This window comes from Harpegnathos saltator, unplaced genomic scaffold (assembly GCF_003227715.2).
Source record: "Harpegnathos saltator strain DR-91 unplaced genomic scaffold, Hsal_v8.6 scaffold779, whole genome shotgun sequence".
Lineage (NCBI taxonomy): Eukaryota > Metazoa > Arthropoda > Insecta > Hymenoptera > Formicidae > Harpegnathos > Harpegnathos saltator.
Window position 1 is genome coordinate 1326621 of NW_020230625.1, and position 22110 is coordinate 1348730.

Here is a 22110-nt window from a genome sequence, read left to right on the forward strand (position 1 = left end):
CGTTCCTCTCGCGCCTCTAGATCTTTCATTCTTTTTCTCCCCCCCCCTCTCTCTCTCTCTCTCTCTCTCTCTCTCTCTCTCTCTCTCTCTCTCTCGGATGATCGCGGAGTCACTCACGGTGGCGGAACTCGCCTCGGTCGCGAGTATTATCGTTATATTATCAGATCTCACTCAGCGAGCGTGACGACGATCGCACGGCCGCTCGCGACTGATATCGGATTTTATCGTTTGCGCCTGGTCGCGAGAAGCACGTCGTTCTCTCGCGATTAATACGAGCGACGCCGGCTTGTATCTTTCTGCGACCACGCATGCCTGCCTATGACGGGTTGCCTGTATAACTACTGTATGTTTGCATTCCTGGAGATTTAATCTTTTTCAGCTGGCGGATTTGGATGTCGTTGTTGCGATAAGGGGGATCGTCAAACACGGTCATAGATTGTACCCTTACAATTTCGCGTATACTCGCTACAAATATTTTCATATTTGCCGTAGATAAGCACACGCGCTCTCCTCTCTTCCTCCGCCCTCGACGTTTTCTTCAGCGGCTCTCTTGATAAAACGCCTAACCAAGTTTTATCGTTCGCGGCCGAAAGTTCTACGCCTTTCCTCTTTTTTCCATCACATTCTTTGGTAGATACGTCGTGGAAAAGACGTAAGAGACGGAGTTTATCTCCTTCCGAAGTACGTTCTCCACAAAGCCTTTTGAAAGTTGCAAACACCAGATAGATGATCGCGCGCGCGTGCGCGGGTGGAACGAATCCGATGCGTCGAGCGTCAACTTTCGCGTTCCACGCATATCCGCGAGAGCTTGATTAACAAGCGCGAAATTGTATCGACACTCTGCGGGAGTGGAAATTGGAAACAATCTCTCTCTCTCCCGCGTACTCCTCTCCGAATGTGTTCCGGAGAATGATTCGAAAGGGGCAAAGAAAAAACAACTGCCAGAGCGTAATCCCCGGCAAGATACGCTCGACGAGGCAGCGCTGCCCCCGTCCAAGGGAGATCTGAATCTCATATCCCCGAAAAACGTGCGGTCGGCTTTCCTGACGCGAGGGAAAGCGAGAGCGAGAGAGGGAGGGGGAGAGAGAGAGAGAGAGAGAGAGAGAGAAGGAGAGACGACACGACCGTCGGCATCGCGGCCGAACGATCAAAGGGGGAGACGAGTCAGCGCGGCCGGGTCGGCGTGCGTCTCGGGGGCCCGCGAGCGTGGACACACGAGTGGGCACGCGTCGCGCCGAGAAATCGACGGGGACCGGTAAACCCGGCGGATATCGAGGCCGACGTGCGGCTCGGACGCCGATCTTCCACGAGGTCGTAACGCCCGACGAGCTTAGCCTTAGCGGCTCCTCTACCCGAGTCGCGGCCGCAAGTCATCAGTCAAGTCTTTGAGGCCGGCTTCAAGATTCTCCCCTCTCGCTGCCGCCCCCTCCCTCTCTCTCTCTCTCTCTCTTTCTCTCTCTCTTTCACTCTCTCTCGTTCGCTCGCTCTCCGTCTTTCTCGGGCCCGCAGAAAAAGGCCTTTTGCCGATCTGGCTTGGCGGTGAGATCAAACGTTTCACGGTCCACCGTACAACCGACTGCGTGCGGGTGCGCCGCTTCAGGCCGATATACATAGATATATACGACGGAGGAAAGGGTGAAGAGGGGGCGAAAAGAAGGCGGCAGGGAAGAAGGAAGGAAAGAATGGGTTATGGGAAGAAACGAGAGACGCGCACGCGGAGAGAAAGGGCGCGCGCGAGGGGGATTTGTTGGGAAGAGGAAGAGAGAGAGAGAGAGAGGGAGAGAGAGAGAGAGAGAGAGAGAGAGAGAGAGAGAGAGAGGGAGGGAGGGAGAGAGAGAAGATCTGTTCGGCGAAGGAAAGGGAAAGGGCCCCGGGAAGACACCTAAACAAATACGCGTGCCCCCGCTAACCGATCGCAAATTTGTTGAGGTCCGACCTCGGGAAAGGCCTCGTGGCCGTCGACGCGGACGATCGGCTGTCTCGTCATTGATCGATCGGGAACGCGACCGATCGTTCTCTGTGATTTCGAGAAGATATTTATGACCGCGCGCGCTGTGTATTGGCGGATAGGCCGGTCTGTACTCCGATGATAAAGCTGGTGTATTTTTTTCTAAGTTTACCAACGGATCGATTTACGGATTAATGCCTCGGTCATAGGCCGATTACGTGTCTCTCGACGCGCAACACGCGAGCCCGAGAATTGCCCAGGTCGCGGACGCATCGTCAATTTATTTATTTACTTCGCCGCTTGTCGATGCGCTCGCGGATGAAATCAATGCACGCGTTTCTTTTTTATTTTCTTTTTTTTTTTTTTGACAGTCTCGAAATGCATGTCGCTCGATATATCGTTATGAACACGCATTTCATGCGCGATGTAGATTCTCACTCACGGGAAAACATAATTGTTTATTATTAATGATAAACGCGCTCTCTTAAGCGCGTAAAAAACGGTTACGCTCAATGTCAGGGATTTAATGTGTCGAAGAGCACGGTGCGATCTCTTATTTTGGCAATTTCGGTTTTACAAGCTTCCGTTATTGCAAGATGTCGAGACTCTGAGAAGAAAATAAAAACTATCAGACGAAATAAAATTGACAGGAGCGCGGCGCGCGCTGCTCGAGGACGTGCAAACCGAATTACGATATAAAGCGGACTAAGGCTTTGCGCTACAAACTTATGCGTCGGGCGTACCCCCGGCGGGTCTAATTAGCAATCGAAATGAGCGTCCATGAGCACGCGAAGGCAATTTCCTATTTACGGCCCGAGAAAACGCGGCAAGCCGCGTCGTCGCCGTAAAATCCATTCGGTCGTTACGAATCTTCTCGATATCTCGGGCAGACCCGATAACCTCGGGAAGGAAAGAATGGGGGAGGGGGAGAGAGAGAGAGAGAGAGAGAGAGAGAGAGAGAGAGAGAGAGAGAGAGAGAGAGAGAGAGAGAGAGAGAGAGAGAGAGAGAAGATCGCCGAGAGGGCAGAGAGATGAACCTCGTTATGGGGCAGCTACGAATCGTATTATCGATTTGTACGGTGTCGCGGATTGGCGGCCGGGATTGGGACCTTTGATGTGCGCCGAAGTTCGCGGCGGAGGCTTCCGGAAAGAGCGTATGCCGAGGATACGCACAAGTCCGGATCGGGCACGCGTGAAGAATCTTCCTCGGCGAGGAAGCAACCGTGAGATGAATACGAAGAAGAGGAAGAGAGGAGGACTTGGGCCCGTCGAGAGCGGCGGCACGGAGCTCGCGCGAGTGCGCGCGCGCGAGAGAGAGGGAGAGAGAGAGAGAGAGAGAGAGAAAAGAAGAAAAAGAAACGAGAGAGGGAGAGGGGGAGAGAGAGAGAGAGAGAGAGAGATCTTCGAAATAAGCTCCCGTAAAATGATTGCCTACCTACGCGTTCGCTACCGCGCCGTTATGTCCGATTTCGCCTAACTCGCTTGATATCAGCCGTAGTAGGATTTCTCGAAGTGCCCGGAGCCGCCGCGTTGCGCTTCTTCGAATTCGGATCCTGGCTGGACCTGATTTTCCTTTTTTCTCCCTCAAAGAAGAGTTTCTCATACGATCACGCGTTAGGATCTGCTAACGAAAACTGCCAATTTCATCCGCCGTAATTGAAGCAAATTTTTGTGTATTGTTTTCTGTGCAAAAAGAACGTGCGAGTTTCCCCATCGACGGCCTTCCAGTCGCGCGCAACTAGCCTCGTTAAACGCCGCAAGTTTCTTTCCCTTTCTTTCATACAATTCGATCGCAATTATTCTCGCAAGGGGCGAGCACATTTTCGTTTGCTCGAGCGACATCAATACAGGCGACAGGTAACGCTCTCCTCGGAGTCTCCTTCGCGCAGCTTCTTCCCTCGTTGGCAAAGAAGCCGCCCTAATATCGGGTGGGAGGGGTGGCAGGGGGAAGAGGCAGATGGTCTCTCTCGCGCGTGCAAAAACGCCATTTCCAGCGCGCGGCCGAGCCTTCGAAACGAGCGGCCATAATCGATGTTCCGTCTCTCGCGCCTCCGCGCGTTTCTCGCTTCCTCCCCGATCCCCCGGCGAATCAAGGTCAAAGTTCGTCGCCGCGGCGCGCCGCGGCTCGACGTCTCGGCTAAGGGCGGCAGGGATTTTTCCGCGGCGCGGAACAGCGGCTTTTTGCAATCGCACCGGCCGGAGTCGGCAAGAGGAAAAACGCAATCTCCCGGTTCCGCCGCGCCGCGCCGCACGAGTTACGATGGAGAGTTGCGCGCGCGCGCGCGCGCGCGAGCGAGAGAGAGAGAGAGAGAGAGAGAGAGAGGAGGGGAGAAAGAGCGAGTTAGCAAGAACGCGGTGTAGGCGGCACATCAAAGGCGCACCTCGGGCGTGAACGAGCGAGCGGGCACGCGGCTCAAGTAGAGAGCGGAAGACACCGCCACCAATCCTACCGCCATCCAATATATTTACTCCGATGGACCACCGCTACCATCACCATCGCGCCGCCGCGCCGCGCCGCGCCGCCACCACTACCACCGTTGCCATTACCACCGACGTCACCGTCACTATCGCCGCCGCAGAGCCGCCGCCGTGCGCGGCCGCAACCGCTGCACCGCCGCGCCGCGACCGTCGGCGACCACCGTGCAACCGCCGTGCCGTAGTCACGGTCGGCGCGGATACTTTGTTCGCGGCGCGCCACACCGGCCTGGTCGGCTCTCTATCTATCTATCTATCTATCTATCTCTATCTCCCTCTGTCTGTCTGTCTGCCTGTCTTCTCTTCCTATCAATCTCCGCCGGAAAATGCGCACCTTAGATTGTAAATTGCGGTGTACCGCGCTCGCATCGACACTCGGTCGTTCCGCAGCGATGTCGTTGGAGGAGGTCCTCACCGGACTACGCGTGCGGACTACGCGAGCTCCGCTCGACGACGACGTTTCCTCTGTCTCTCCTTTTGCGACGCGACGCGTCGAAACGCGAAATCAAAAGATCGGAAATATCTCTCCAGACGATGTCGATGTTAGAGAGTGAGATCCGCGTGTGTGCATGGACGTTGATTAATTGTGTGGCAAGTGGAATTGTCCCTCCCCCCCCCCCCCCGGAAAGGGGGGTCGCATCGCCACAGTGTGAGAGGGGGATATTACCGCGTCGTCGTGTCGTTAAATACCGGTGAAAAATGTTAAAGCGTAATTAATTTAAGTGAGGTACGATGTACAGGAAAAAGTTCGGAGACTGAATTTTTGAGCGGGGGCTAAAACATTCCGCGCAAGAAGAGTCATTAGCGCAGTACTAAGCAGCTACTTTACATAAAGACGTACAATTCATTATGATGTATTCCGCGTGCTGAAAAAAATGTACGACGTAAAAGGATATTACAAGGAAGCACGTGCTGGAAAATTTGCCGCGTCTCTCTTCCCCTCTGTCTCCTTCTCTTTTCTCTTTTTCTCTCTGTTCTCTTTGTTGTTTTCTTTAGATAATCTGAATCCAAAAGTTTTCTTTGCGGCGCCGGATGTCTGTGGTCGTTGTGATTCAACCATGTTATTCAGCGGTCGTGCAGTTCTGCTTTGAATGCGGATCTACAGAGACGTAGTAAATATGTAGAGCTGCCCGGCAGCGGTTCGCTGAATTTTCCGCATCGTCCATTCCGAGAAAATATATCCTTTGATTGCAATTTGCAGCCGTACATCCGAAGCGACGCTGCTCGGTCTTGTTTCGAATGCACAACAGTATGTGCCCTCGCGTAATACACGCGTCGCAATTTTCATCGGATGTGCCACTTTTCTTTACCGTAATCTCTCGCGTTATAAAATATGTCTCGGTAATTAATTAATTGCTTCAAACTCTATTTCTTTTCTTCGTGAAATCACAGTTTGGCGTCGTTTCCTTTATTTCCTGATATTGCTTTCGACGCACGCGTTCTTGATTCCATATCGCTTGTGATTTGAAGAGAATGCTGTGATCTTGGTTGAAAAAAAAACTCAATTTCAAATGAGTAAAAAGATATAAATCTCTCAGGATCTGCTTGCGCTGTTACCTCCACGGCAGAATCACGATAGTAATCGAGCCTGGGGATCCCTCCAGAATCGGCCTTCGCCTCCTCGCCCGCGCGGTGACGTCTGTGCGTCTCCGTTTCCGCGGGTCTCGCGTCGCGCGCGGATAATTAGCGTCGGCGAGAGAATCGCAACCCGCGTTAGAGCTAGTTTATGAGCCCGACGGCGGCAAGTGCGTTGATCCCGCGGGTCGCCGGCGAGCAGACCGACCGATAAATTAGTTGCCAGGAGATATCTCCTTCACTTTTCCCTCGTGCACACGTTCGGAAGGCGTACGATGCGGCGCGGTGCGGCGAAGCCGAGCCGAGCGAGCGAGCGAATGAACGAACGAAGGCAAGGCAGGGCAAGGCAGTCATATTTCAGCCCTTGTTAGGACGAGGGGCCCCTGCCGAGACGGGCCAGGGAGAAAATCTCTTTGACTCGCCGCTCCGTGCCTTAATCCACTGGCGTATACCCTATCTTGCCACCTGCTCTCTTCCTTCCTCGGCCCTTCCCTCTCTACACCCTGCGTTGTATGCGTCTATCTCTCGCTTTTTCTTTCTCTCTCGATCCCGTTGTTTCTCCTCTCTCCCTCCCCCTCCTCTCCCCTCCCTTCCTCTCTTACCCTTTCCCTCGACGTAAATTACGGCGATGTTTACGTGCCTTTCCCTATCGCCGTATCCTTCGGGCTCTGATCTAAATACAAGTGATATATGTCAGCGCGCCGTCTCTGATTATTGCGAGATGTTACATTAATTACTGGATGCGGTCTAGGCTAATGCAAACATCCGCTCGTCTCTACCGGACATGCTGATGCGCACCTAAGCGCTCAGGATATGGTCCAAGTGTTTGCTTCATGGCATTTTCATACAGAGCGCATGTGCGCACAAAGGTCGCGGCATGTCAAAGTCTTGGAATTAATTTGCGATTAACTTGTACACACGAGAAACAACGTTGCTAGGTGATGGTGCTCGTGATGGTGCTCTGTACGGTGTACATAAAACGTTGATCCTCGGACCATCCAGCGGTTATGTCCTATAAACAAAGCATCAGGAAAGAGGCATAATTCTAACATTATCGTAATCTTTTGTAGTGTATTTCTTATGTTTCTTTTCTAATGCGATTCACTCCTGTGCTCGCGGTCATCTTCTTCCAAGGATCGCACGAGGGTCAATGGAGAGAGATATCCAATTTCAGCTGAATACACTCTGCATCTTGCATAAAAATGGTCAAGAAGCTTCGGGAGATACCGCAGGTCTCGACTTCTGTCTGGGAATCGGCCTAGACCGCAGAAATGCCGAGGCATAGCGAAGTATAGCTTCGCTTATACTCTAAGATTGTCCGACATCTATCCGCGTGGACAGCTCAATCGGTGGAGCCGAGCGCACATATCTTGCCTCACCTTTCGCGTCCGGACGCTTCTTCCCTCCGTTAAAGAGGCCGATCTTCTCTCCCGTCGAGGCGGCACGGGAAGAAGGGGAAGACCGTGGAAGCTTTCAAATGCGCCGTCATCCGTGCCAAAGATACGCCTCGAGCTGAGGCTCTCGCGAGAAGTCGACCCGATAGGGCTCGAGTTCTCGATGTCTATATCCATAACGTGAACTTGCGAACGACGACATTATCACTGCTCGACATGTGTGAGAAAAGTCCGAGAGGAAAATATGCGGTAAGTCCTCTCACGCGCATCACTGCGAATGCCAAATCAAAAATCCGAAATGTTCCGAGGAAACGAAATATTTGCTGTTACAACGCAATGAAGATAATACGCGCGGATAATAATCGTTTGATCTCCGAGTCATCAAATTATATACCGGCAGTGCGATTGTTTCAAAGTACAGGTACTCGATGATAGACCGCGAGAGAGAGAGACAGAGAGAGAGAGAGAGAGAGAGAGAGAGAGAGAGAGAGAGAGAGAGAGAGAGAGAGAGAACAGCAACAGAGATGATGGACACACCACGATGCCTCGTTAATCCCCGAAATTCTCCTCGGGGAGTTGACGTTCGTGTTCGGGACGCGTGTCCCCTAGCAGAGAGCAGCCGTGATAGCGCGCGGCTACATTTTTAATTTAATGTCGAATTTGCATGCAACATTATCCTCTATCACGGGCTACTGAGACTCAGTTGATGGAATCGATAGTAATGAAAAATAATGAATATTCATTCCGCGGCAACTACGGCCGTTCATTATACGCGACGTATTATTAAATCAATGTTGGAATTGTTGCGCGGGTTAATGAGATTTCGCCGTGCGACGGTGCGAGACGCGAGACGAAATCGCGACCGCGAGGCGCACATAAGACCGAGATGCAATGCCGCCATTATGGCCAAACGGCGAAATTATAATTTCCAAATCTCGAGAATACGAGTCTAACGAAAACACGCGGGAAGCCATGTGTGTGAAGTTAGCATCGCCATTTCGTAATTTCGCAATAAACGAAATTGTGCTGAGTTGTGCTAGGTTTGTGCCACGTTGTGCCGCAAGAACCAATCGCCTATCTCAGAAAACAAAGCGACAATTAAAAAAAAAACAATTTTTTGGCCAGCACCGCCATTTTGTTTTTTCGCGCGCACGCACGCACGCACGCACACACCCAACACATACACACACAAGAGGTGTAAATCCGACCGAGCAACCTCCGCGTGGTACATTTCGGATAATGCTAATGCCGGCGGTATCTGAACTACGATATCATCGATTTTCCAGTGCTGGGATTCGGAGCCCGTGCTGGCAAGTTTTTCAAAACACGTCTTATTCGTTTCTTGTTGTACTCGATTAGCACAACTCAGCACATGTCGCAGAATTCATTTATCCGTCACGGTTCAAAAGTTCTATGTGAATAAACATTATATCTTAAATTCGAAATCTTTGATATTTTTTTTCTCTTGAACGGCAAGAAATAGAATTTTTATCCTTGCGGCACAACTTTCAGTAGCCACGGCTGCAGCCAGCACCATTTTTGTTTTTTCGAAAAAACAAAATGACGATGCTGGCCAAAAAATTGTTTTTTTTTTTTAATTGTCGCTTTGTTTTTTGAGACAGGCGATTGGTTCTTGCGACACAACGTGGCACAAACCTAGCATAACTCAGCACAATTTCGTTTCTTGCGAAATTACGAAATGGCGATGCTAACTTCACACACATCGGGAAGCCACCACACGGAGGTCACGCACGGAGGCGACGACGGCGTCAAAGAACCGTCTTGCCCGGAAAAGCGGCGCTCGCGCGGGAACTCGCGCAGAGTGGAAATAGCCGGATATTCGAGGGAACGTAATTCCGCACCCTCGCGAGCTCTTTCACCCTCCGAGCGCTAGAGCGCGCTCGTTAAGTCACGAGAGAAAGAAAGAAAGAGAGCGATGAAAGCTGTCGTTTACTTTCGCCCAAGCTCGAAGAAGGAGTCGCGACAAATACCACAGTCCCGCCGCCGCGCCATCCTGCCGCGCTGCTTGCGCGCGTGGTTATGGTAATGCGTGGTTTGCGGTGCGTGTTAGCCGACTGGCCGGCCCTCGTAATGGTAACGAGACGGTCTCTCACCATCATCATCAACATCCGGACGACGAAACGCGATGCGAACGATCAACGACTCTCGGCCGGTCGGCCGGCCGGCAAGACGCGCGCACGGCCCTCTCAAAGGTGCCGACCGCGATCCGCTCTCTGGCTATTTTTAACCTGTTTTCGTCTCCCTTATGCTCTTCTCTCCTCTCCCTCTCCCCCCCCTCTCTCTCTCTCTCTCTCTCTCTCGCTGTTTTTGTGTCCCCTCTCTCTCCCTTTCTCTCTACGCGCGTTCCTTCCGTCGGTGATATTGTGCTTACTGCTTAATTCGGAGAAAGGCACTTGGCATTGTCCAAGTATGAAATCCTAATTATGACTTCGAGCGGAACAAAGTGGAGCGAGGACTCCGCTTTTGTGTTCTCTGGCATCGTGCGATTGCGGAAAGAAAAAAAGTGTAATTGTGTAGGTAAACGCGTTGTACAAGCGCGACTGGGTTTAAACTCCCGTATTAATCGCAGGTCGTACAAAGCATGCGTACGAGAACGAAATTTTATTCAATTTCGTCATATCGCCTCTGACTCCGTTATTCCCCCGTTGCTTCATCCTTGAACCATTCATCTTGTCTTGAGCACTACATTTTTTAAGTATACTTCTATCGATGCATTATGTATGTATCCCTGAAGTTCTGTTCTTCCCTATACGCTGTTAGGGAACACATCCGTGTCCCAAAGTATGAATAAATTGCGCATTTCTCTCTTTCCCTCCGTCCCTGTGTGCTCTTTCTTCCTCCATCCATCCGTGCGTATGCATTCGCGCACGCCGCATCGGCGGAATGCCACGCATCACCAGCCACGAGAGGCAGTCAACCTCGAAGAAGGAATCAGGTGTGGAACAAATGAATTCGCGACGGGGGAAGCGGATCAGCCGGCTCCTTAATCTTGCGGAAGCGAACGCTTCTTTTGTCGAGGAAGGAATCGCAAAGCAGGGCATTCCTGGCCAACGTTCGTGCCGCGAGATCATTTGCTTACACGAAAGGGTAAAAGGAACGGCAAAGTCCAAGATTTAAATTTTAGTTGCTTATATTAAAATTGATTAATATTAAAAATTACATAATTCTCGCGGGATATATCGGGATATCTTTTAATATAAAAATTACTCTCTAATCATTCTTTTTCTCTTTGTCTCTCTTTCTCTAGTTATGATACTTGAGAAATATGACACACACGCGTGCGTCTTGTTGTTTACATTTTATCATCCTTTGGAAAGTTGATATTTAACAATTTTTTTAAATCTCTTTCGCAGACATTAAAGTAATATGACATTTTTATTTTTAATAAACAATGTGATATCCGCTAACCGTGTATAATACGCTTTAATTAAATTATTAACAAAAACTTATTATTTCGTTTTTATCAGTATTCTGTTCATTCGTTTTATGGCTAATAGAAATATATTTAAATCGATTATTCAAAGGCTCAGTCATTTGATTATTCCGATGAAAATTAAATCACGCACGAATTTGTGAGAGGTATGCTGCAGATAAAAAAGATTTAAGGAAAATTTGCTCATTTGGGATCGGAATGAAAACATAAAATAAATAAAATCACACTGATACCGGTCAGCGAGATGGGGTTTTATTAATATTGCGAAACCGAGGCCGGTGATTCCCATATGAAATGTTTTCAATTTCCTGCTGGTAATTAAACTCGCTTTTATGCGTCTGTTCTGTTTTATGCGTCTGTTCCAACTTGTGAAATTATAATGAACGTACAATGACAAAGAGGTAAGATTTAAATAAAAATGAGACAAAATTCATCCAGCTCCTACGTAGGAAATATGGAAATCAAACATTGAAGAATTAATATCATTTAAAGAGACAAATACGCGATAATTATCGTATACAGATGAATCATGTTTAGTACTAGTTACGCAAATTATCAACGATGAAATTTATATCAATTACTTCTTTCAAAAACTTTTTGTTTTATTTATAAGGGAATGTTCGATCAAAAAAAGCACGAAACACATTTTTCTCTGATGATAAATAAATCTATTCGAAATGTATATCCCATATATACTTTTATATTATTTCGCGCGTAATATTTTTCTAGTATGTTACTCCTGTCCAATAATACAACATTCATTCATCGATTTTCTACTATACCTCGTAGCCAGAAGCGATAAAATGATTTTTTAAATAACTGCGAAGGCAAAAACAATTTAAGAATACAACTTACAATTTATATTTCAATTGCTATTGTTTTTTACTTTAAAAGTTCTTTGATTTTTCTATTACGCCGTTTGATAGTATACATCGGGATAGATTCTCGAACGTCAAGCCATCTCTCCTGCGAAGGAACCCTTCGGCGAAAGCCATCGAGGAGCGATTGCTTTCTCGAAGAAGGCGGCGACGAGAGCCTCGCTGTATCGGACGTTTCTCTTTCTATCGCGTGCACCAGCAAATAGCAAAATATCGAGGAATGCGCGAGTATACTCGAGAATCGCACGAGTGCGCGACACGGTGCGTCGTGCCGCGGCTCGTCGTAAAAAGCGGTTCAGATCGCGGCCATTTATCTACGGCGTGATTCATCTCTTTGACTGCGGTGCACGGTATCTTTAAACGTTTTACCTGCTACCGGATTCCCTGCAGCTAGTATACGATGTGCCGGCCCAAGTAACAGCCGTCACTTTGTCGGCCTTTGTCACGGGGATTATGCGCCGGGTGGCAAATTATGACGAACACCTTCACGCCCAGGACACCCTCTAATGCGTCGGACGCGAAACGAGCAAAAAGACAGGGAAAAAGAGAGAGAGAGAGAGAGAAAGCAAAAGAGCTCACATGCGGGAGACTAAGAGAGAAGGAGAGAATGGCGGCAGTGGGAGAGAGAGTTTGAGGGTCCTTTATACATCTTGGGATACGTGTTCCTTGAGAGAAAGCTCTAAATTATGCAAAAGTAGTTCCGTAGAGAACGTAACTCTAATAGAAGAGGCTATTATGATCAGAGAAGAGAGATACGACTAAACGATAGTTGAATGTGCGCTGAAATTATTGAAATCTACTTGTTATTAAGAATTCATATTTCGTATAATTGGTAAGAGAATAACTAGCTGCAGTTAAAAATGAAATTGACTGGTTGAGTACACAGTTTGTTATTCGATACAATGCGCGAATAAAAATTTATGTCTTAAAAAATAAAGAGCGAAAATACAGGATGTTGTGTTATTTTATAAAAACAGGACAATTAATTAATTAATTCAATTGCTGCGGGGCATTTAAAAAATATCAGAGAACAATAGGTAAACGATAACTCCGTTCGGACATTCAACGTTTGCGTCAGAGGTTATTACTATTGCGTCGTATTTCCGGGTTCAAGTTTTTCCGCTCTCTCTCTCTCTTCTTTTTCCGGACAGCACTCGGAGCACCCTCGCTCGTTCAGGGCTACCCCTCGGCAACTCACATTAACGAATTGATTCACGGCATAATAAAGCGGTTACGTAAAGTGGAAGCTTCCGAGTCGTCACCTTTATTTACGACCTTCCCGAAAGTTCCGATTCGTGGATTCTCGAAATCGTCGGCGCGTTGCAGCGCCGACGTTTTCCTGTAATCCGCAATGTCGCGAAAGGTACACGAAGGGACACGCTTTCGACTCGGCTTTAAGTTTGACGGTAAACTCCCTCTGGCTTTGCCTTGCGCTACGAGCATTACACCTCAGCGTTGACGAGCCATGAAGTATTTCCCGTTCGGTTCCCCTCTTTTATCCTCTTCTTTTTTATTTTATTTTATCTTTGTATGACCGTGGTATTGTGAACGCACACCGATATTTCGGAAGTTAAAATTCTCTAGCGATTTTCTACGGGTCGCAATGTGAAAAGCGAGATTATTAAAAAAAAATGTTTCGAAAAATTTTAAGAAAATAATTGACGGAAATTAGCAGTAAATTACGAATAAAATTTAATATTTGCAAATACTAATTAGTCTTTGCAGACTTCTTCGGCACAGTGCAAAGTTACGTTAAAAACCAACTTTCGATTTACACTAGCCTCGAGAACTTGAAGATAGCGTCGCTAATAACTTGTTGATATTCTTTGTAACAAAATTATGAGTTTGGGATTCAGTTTAAAAGCAGGCTTGCTTTAAAATAGATAGAAACCGACATTTCGCTTGTTTATCGCCTGTACTTATATGCGTTTCTAAAGCTTATGATTCTTTCGAAATTCGATGGAATTTGCGGGATTTCAGTTCAGTTGCAGAGATTTAATATCTCCGTTGCTCGAAATGAGAGAGCTAAACTTTCGTCGAAACGTCGCGACTCGGTTTCGAGGACTACGATGTATGACACATCAGTGTAGCCCAAGTCGGACGAATAGCCGCGAGCGTTTAGCGTTAGGCCGCGAGAAAATACGGGCCGACGATCGGCGGTCACGGTTAAATCGCGACGTCGCGGCGCGTTCCTTTCGCGGCAGCTACGCGAAGGGGAAACGAGCGAGAAGTGAGCCTCTCCTTTTTGCTCCCGTTGCTCGGTACGGAGCGGAACCCAATCCGCCGTTTGCGGCCCATTATGCCCGATCATAATTGCGTCGCAACAACGTTTCTCCTTCCTACCATCCGCGGTGTTGGCGGCAGCCTTTCATCTCGACCCGAGACCGAGACCGAGCTTCTGTTTCCGAGGTGTTTCCGCCGCCGGCTACCGTCCTGGAAGCTGGAACTTGATCCTAAGTAGTCGCTTTCGTGAAAGAGGGGCAGGAGGCCGGGGTAAAGAAGAGAGGGACGTTGTTGCGGTAAAACGCGCCGAGAACACCGACAGAAACGACAGACGACGGGTGTGGGATAGAGAGGGAGAGTGGCGCCGTGGAGCTCTTGGCGTCGTCGTCGTCGTCGTCGTCGTCGTCGTCGGGGTCGCTTTTTTTTAAATTATTCCCGCGGTTGCTCGTTTGTTACGTGGCCCGATGCGCCGGTCTGATCGACGATACGCTCGTGTAGAAATCGTCGAAAAAAGAACACGGACGGGATACCGCGCGAGAACCGAGATCGCCGTAGAATCGCCGTATCGCGTTAGTTACCGGAGGAGAATACGCGATAATATCTGAATTAAGCGATATTTGATTATCACGCGACGATCGGACAAGTGAGTTTGTATTCTTCGTGCAAGCGAGATAAGAAAAAGCAGCTAATTTAAAATTCACTCCCTTGATGACAATCTCCTATCTATGTTTACGAATCTCTCTGAATCTCAGGAAGATCCCAGGAAGGAGTGGATTTATCGAAGGTCTCTCTCAAGAGGACCATTATGATTTACCGATATGCAGAAGATATTATTGAAGACCCGATAACAGGCATTGGAGAACTGTTTAACCGGGAAATTGCCTTACTATATTTGTCTTGTGAAGATAGTCTCGTGTTAATTCGTCCGAATTGTGCTACGAGGGGAAGAGCGATCGGCCAAAATCTCCGATAGAAATAACTAAAATAGATGAGGGGGGATGTATCAAGATGAAACGATGAAGAATAACGACGCGCTACGCGCGTGTTTCAGATCGCGTTGTGTCTGGTCGTGATCCTGACGACGGTCGCCGAGGACACGCCGACGAACACAGTCTGGTTCCCTTCGGATTCGCCGCCACTCCAGAGCAACGCGATACAGAGGCTGCTCAGACTCTTGGGGAAGTACGGGTCTGACGACCCGAGGAGCCTGAAGAGAGTGTATCTGAGCAACAGGTCGATCACTTGCAACGACGGATCGCAGGCCGGTTTCTATCTACGAAAGTCCCAGTCCTCCAAACAGTGGATCGTATACCTGGAGGGCGGCTGGTACTGCTACGACCACACGAGCTGTAGGAACAGGTGGCTGCGGCTGCGGCATCTGATGACGTCAACCCAGTGGCCCGACACACGCGACGGTGAGCTCTCTCTCTCTCTCTCTCTCTCTCTCTCTCGATCTCTAATTATACGTCGCGTGCGGAGCGGAAACGATTTTCCGCTTGTGCATCATTCCCGAGCGGGCGAACGATCTCTCGCGCCCCGTCATAAATTAATTCCGAGGTCCTCCACGGACGCGTGCATTCTTAAATGCGTTCGCATTTCCTCGAGCGGTTCATGTTGATAACGCACGTCATGCGACATGGTTCAATGCGCAACTCTGTCCGCTTCGCTGTGCGCGTATAATATTTACTGCGTCGCGACGACGGCATAAATTGTATTCCTCTGTTTTTGCTCGACTCGCGTATCTCTCTCGAGATATTAACAAACCAATTTACGCCACAATCCAATGTACAAGGTATCCCACGTACATCGAATGGCACTTCGGGGTCTGTAGGTTCCACGATAAATTTGGAGTCGTCTTGTTGTCAGCAAAAGTCGCGCGAACGGCCGCGCCGCGTCTATTTCTAATCTTCAGCATTCGATATTTCTACGATCCTACACAGAGAGAACGATTTAGTTGAATCTAACAAATGCTTATTTCGAATAGTCGAAATAAAGGTTTCCGATTGATCGAACAAAATTTTGTTTGACGCAACAAAAACATTTCGTTGGTACTAAGCTGCGACAAAATATTTTTGTTGCGCCAAACAAAACTTCGTTCGATCAATCAAAAAATTTATTTGGACTATTCCAAATAAGCATTTGTTAAATTCAACGAAATCGTTCTCTCTGTGTGTGACTATACGGAGTCACGAATGAAATTCTTGCCGACGAGGCTCAAATTACGGCATCGAGAAGAATAACGAAGCAAAAATTTCAAACAATCCGCGTATTCGCACGCTTTTCCATTAAGAAGATAATTCGCCGATAGTTCGTTCTTCTGGCAAACTTAAAGACCAACGCGTGCGATTTTCCGTCGATTTGTGCCCGCCGCTGGCAGTCGAATTAAAAATACTCACGACTCTCTTTCAGTGGGCGGACTGCTCTCGCCGAATGAAGACGAGAATCCCTTCTGGCACAACGCGAATCACGTGTAGGTATTGCCCGTCTCACACGATCGATCTCGCGCGCGCGGTCGTTCCATCGCCAAGCCTTTTCGTTAACATCGCGCTTTTTCATCGTTCACAGTTTCGTGCCTTACTGCACGAGCGACAGCTGGAGCGGCACCAGAGCCACGCCGGAGGGCATGTTCTCGTTTATGGGAGCAGAGGTGCTGGTCCAGGTCGTCCGGGACTTGATTCCCCTCGGTCTCGAAGGCGCACGCTCCTTGCTGCTGGCTGGTAGCAGCGCGGGCGGCACCGGTGTCATGCTGAACCTGAATCGCATTCACAACCTGGTGCATCATGAATTGGGTATGTCACGTCGTGACCGACTTATCAGTCGTCAATTTATCAATCAATTATCCGGTCAAACGGTTGTCGTTATTAATTGTCGTTGTTATTCTCCCGCCGAGCAATAAATGTCCGTCGTCCGTCGGCCCGCGATTTATATCACGTTTGTCAATATCAGAAATAATTGTTATCGCGTATTTATCATAAATCAATGATGCCATCATAATATCGTTGTCGATATCGTTGTCGCTTACGTACGTGAATAGCGAGATATTTTACACCATCAATCAAGCCTCTCACTTGTATTGGGTGAGTGCAAAAGTTCGTGCGGAGTTTGTGAGTAAAAGTCACACAGTGATTAGGCAAACAAAAATCTTTATTCAATCAATGATATATTCTCCATCGTTTTCTTTTCCCAACGTTCTGGCAGCATACGGATGCCTCGATCATAAAAACTGCGCGGTTTAGATTCGAAGAACGAAGAGACGCCGTTTTTTAAAGCCTCCAAAGAGTCAAAGTTTTTTCCATTTAAATAATTTTGCAATGACCGGAACAAGTGATAGTCAGATGGTGCGATATCAGGAGAATACGGTGGATGCGTTAAGACATCCCATTTCAGGCTCTTCAGTTTGCGCAGCGTCTTTTTCGAAACGTGTGGTCTGGCGTTGTCGTGATGAAAGACGACTCCCTTGCGATTTGACAAAATCGGACGTTTCTCTTTTATTTCTCGATTCAGATTGGTTAATTGGCGACAGTACTTGTCCGAATCAATCGTTTCGCCAGCGGGGAGAAGCTCGAAATAGATTATGCCCTTGCAATCCCACCAAACAGAGAGCATCACCTTCATCGGGTGCAAACTGGCCTTTGGCATTGCGTCACCATGCTCACCTGATTGTTTCCATGTCCGTTTGCGCTGAACATTGTTGTAGAGGACCCATTTCTCATCGCCCGTCACTAGTCGATCCAAAAACGACTCGTTATTGAGCCGCCCGAGTAAAGAAACGGCTGCAGAAATTCGCTTGATTTTGTTCTTCTCGGTCAGCAAATGGGGCACCCATATATCGAGCTTCAAATCGAATCCCATCTTTTTTAAACGCCGAAAAGCGGTTGATCGGTCAACGTTTAGTGCTGTAGCAACTTCTTCTGTTGAAATTCGCGGATTATTGAGCACTAAAGTACGCAAAACATCGTCATCAATGTCAGAAGGTCGACCAGAGCGTGGCTCGTCTTCAAGGTTAAATTCTCCGCGCCGAAATTTAGCAAACCATTTTTTCACAGTTCGTTTAGCTGGTGCTTCATCCTGATAAACATCCTGAATGTTTTTTACGGCTGCGGCAACGTTTATTCCCTTCCGAAACTCGTAAAGCATAACATGCCGTAAATGCACCTTATCGATACTCATTTTTAAAGTGATATTTCTCGAAGCAGTTTGTATGAAAACAAATGATTTTTTTTTTAATAACAGCTGAAGACGTCACCTTTCCAACGTTATATAATATGTAGATGGAAGTATCAATGACAACACTTTACGACGCTTATAACTCCATCTATTGAAACTCCGCACGAACTTTTGCACTTACCCAATATAATGTACATGTTTCGAAGTTCGAATATTTCAAAGTTTACGGACAATCCTCTTTCGAATTCGAGCTCTTCGATTTCGAATCGAGCTCGAAGAGCTCGAGGCATGGTCTCTCAGTGGTCGTCGATGTTACGCGACTAGAAAATGATAAGACAGGATACGTCTATTCGCGTAGGTTTGAAGCACGTCGACGTGCGCGGCGTATCGGATTCCGGATGGTTCCTCGACAGGGTGCCCTACTCTCCGAACGGCCTGGCGTCCATCGGCGCGATACATAAGGGAATGGATCTGTGGAAGTCTCGGATACCTCATAATTGCGTCGCTAAGTACCGTACCGAACCGTGGAGGTGTTTCTTCGGTTATCGACTTTACCCGACCTTGACCGGTGAGTGAATCTGACACCGAGTGAATGCTTCCCCCGAGAGAGAGAGAGAGAGAGAGAGAGAGAGAGAGAGAGAGAGAGAGAGAGAGAGAGAGAGAGAGAGAGAGAGAGAGAGAGAGAGAGAGCGAGAGAGAGAGAGAGAGAGAATCCAGCTAAAACCCTCGTGTCTATATTACCCCCAGCGCCATTGTTCGTTTTCCAATGGCTATTTGACGAAGCCCAGATGTCAGTCGACAACGTGGGCTCACCGGTGACGAAACAACAGTGGGATTACATACATAAGATGGGCGACAGTATGCGGCGTACATTGACGAACGTCACCGCGGTATTTGCCCCCAGCTGCATCAGTCACAGCGTTCTGACGAAGAAAGACTGGAACATGGTGAAAATAGACGACGTCTCCTTGCCGCAGGCGCTGCATTGTTGGGAACAGATGCCGATTGGAAATCAGCGCAACAAGTAAGTAGTCGACGTGGAATTCACGGTGACGCGGTAGCCGAGCCAGAGAACGGAATCGACGTTACGCGTTGTCCGCCCGAGAAAATATATTTGCCGAGCCAGTTACACCGTGATAAATAAGCTATAACAGAGCCAAGAACGAAGGAGAAGATAACGTTTTCCGTTCCGCAGCACTACTCGCTCGCAGATCGAGACCAATCAACCGTGCGCCAAGTCGCTAAGGAAGCTGCTACGTTCCGGCGCTACGAAAGGAAACGGCACCTCGGTGGAAAGTAGAAGAAACCACGCTAAATCTTCCACGAAAACGCAAAAAGCACGATCGGCCGTCGCTGGCAAAACGCAGAAGAGGAAGACGGCCTCCGACTCGATTCAGGAACAGGAGAACGAGAACGGGCGAAGGGGGAAAAACAAAGGCAAGAGAAGAGAGAGGAACAGGGGGGAGAGGAGAATGAAGAAAGAGAAGCATGAGCGAAGAAAAGCCGCCGGTACAGTAGAGCAATGCGCAAACATGTTTTGAATCCTGTTCAATAAGAGAGTCGACGTTCTCCGGATCGCTCCGGGACGCGATGTTTCATGCATGAAATCGACCGAAGGCTCAATCGGCAGCACGATTTATCATTGTTATTATTAATATTATCTGATAACTCATCTGAAAATCATCAGCTAAACGAACAAATTGGTTTTCTTTTTGTTTTGTAGGACATTCCTTTGTAGATCCTTGCCAGATCCAGTGTCAGTACGATTCAAACGATCAAATGAAAATCTTTTCAGGACGCCGCAAAGCAGAACGCGGTAAGCAGAATAACGGCAACAACCATACAGCCATGTTTAACGGCACGCGGCCGCAACGATCGGTAATACCGTCGGGCAAACGGAAGTGCGTCCAGGGTTGCCATTTCCGTTTGATCGAGCACTGTACTTGGCCGCAATGTAACCATAGATGCCCCAAGCTTCATAATCCCTACACAGGCGAGGAAATGGACTTCATCGAACTGCTCAAGAGCTTCGGCCTCGATATGAAAAGCGTCGCGAACGCGCTTGGTATCGACATACACACCCTAAATAGTATGGATCACGAGGAATTGCTGAATCTTCTGACACAACGCGCCAACTAGCGAAGGGTGTTCAGTTTCCTCGCTCATTGTACCGATGACCTCTGCCGTCTCCGATGACACTATCGAGGTCAGAGCTCGATATCTACGTACAATCTCCAGAGTACCATGTCTGAGGTGGTGACGTGGATGCTTCATATCGGCGTGTTACTATAGTAGTCAGTATTAGAGTACTTAAATTCAGCAGGATAGGTACACATTACCACTAGCATCAGCTATTAAAAACGATGCAATTAAAAACGATGAAAAGTCTCGTCTGAGAGAGATCAGAGAAATACGAGAGCCAAGCCGAACAGTTGCAAGAAGGAAGAGAAATAAAGCGGTTGTGAAAAATAAAAGAATAAAATTCACACGTTCTCTACGGTACAAATTCTACGATACGAATACAGCATCTTGATGAATGGTCTGATCAATTATTTAGTTGAAGCTCGAAAGAACATGATATTCCTTTGGAGCTGAATGAAGAGACTGCCAAGTGACTGCCGATAACTTAGTTACACTCACGGAAAAGAATGCGAAATATCACTTTCTTCTTCCGTGCGACAAGCAGCATTTAACACAAGCATAGTTGGCACGTTTGGGACAGAGACGCATTGCGCGACTACGTTTTACCAAAATGAATGTACATAACTTCATAGAGAGAGAGAGAGAGAGAGAGAGAGAGAGAGAGAGAGAGAGAGAGAAAGAAGGAGAGAGTTAGTGCGTTTGCAGAACTCATTTCTCAGATAAGACGGAGCGGGACAAGATAGCGGGAATTCTGATTGACGTTTGCGCCGAGGAGCGATGAAGATGAGAGTTCTGGCATGCAGAAAGTGTATATTTTATTGTAACTGCACGACTACTACGAGTATATCTTAATTTATTATAGTCCGTAGGCGAGATAATCGAGTATGTACCTATGTTATACGAATTAATTCGACGTTCACGGCGCGATTTCACGGCCGAAATCAGATCGGACGGGAGAGTGTGTCGTCCAACAGAACCTTCTCAACTTCGTACCTGTTCGAATGCAATGCTTTTCATTTCGATCGTCCTCTTATTGTCCTTTGTCGAGAGATCCTTTCCTCGGAACGTATTTTTCGTCAGTGTATTTCGCTTTGCTCGTAGCGTAAATAGATCGATCGCGCGAATTCAATTTACCGTGTCATTTTAAGAATCTGCGTCGCACACACCCACGAAAGACTGCACAAAGGATCTTTCAATGGCAAACGGGACTGATTTTACGTTATTTTATTTTATTTTATTTTATTTTTTTTTATTTTTTTTTTTCTTACGTAACGTCGGAACGGACATTCGCCGGAGTGAACAACGGCTGACCGACCGATCAAGCAGCTTCATAGACTGATTAAATTATCTACCTCAACGAATCAAATCGTATTAACGTCCTTCATGTACTATAATCGTCAACTTAGAGCATCACGATAAGAACAGTTACTGTAAGTTCACGCGCGTAAAGTATATATTGTACCTATGTCTCGAACTCTGTAATATAGCTGCCAACATAATGTTTATTTATTTAACGTAGCGTAGAATCCGCGATTGCAGCGGCGCGTAATTCTCAGTCGCGTGCGCGATGTGTAACGTACAATGATATTCGGAAGAAATTTATTTTGGGATTTAATTTATTTCCGTAAATTATGATCCTGTATAGACGAATACAATCCGAATAATAATCAAGGGTACCATATTACGAAGCTTCCACTGGCATCCACGTATACCGTAATACGTACTGTTATCTTCAAAAGAATATGACACTGTAAATAAATTGTATATCTGTTGTACACCACAGAGAATCTACGATAGTCAATTATTCGTGTTACCTCGACCTACATAGGCCGTCTCAGCGAAGTATAAATATAT

At 47.7% G+C, this 22110-nt stretch overlaps 1 protein-coding gene across 2 annotated transcripts in view; it reads left to right on the forward strand.

Annotated features, from left to right (window-relative positions):
• Notum (palmitoleoyl-protein carboxylesterase notum) overlaps positions 1–22043 on the forward strand; it is a 30610-nt gene extending 8567 nt beyond the window's left edge. The window contains exons 2-8 of one of the 2 annotated variants that reach the window (XM_011140447.2): positions 14999–15362; positions 16357–16417; positions 16513–16736; positions 18473–18682; positions 18862–19138; positions 19310–19623; positions 19838–22043. In XM_011140447.2, coding sequence (XP_011138749.1) covers positions 14999–15362; positions 16357–16417; positions 16513–16736; positions 18473–18682; positions 18862–19138; positions 19310–19623; positions 19838–20253 — 1866 coding nt within the window. In that variant the 3' untranslated portion in view covers positions 20254–22043. The remainder of the gene's footprint in view (positions 1–14998; positions 15363–16356; positions 16418–16512; positions 16737–18472; positions 18683–18861; positions 19139–19309; positions 19624–19837) is intronic. The other variant, XM_011140449.2, reaches the window with a different exon arrangement.
• The last annotated feature ends 67 nt before the right edge of the window (positions 22044–22110 follow it).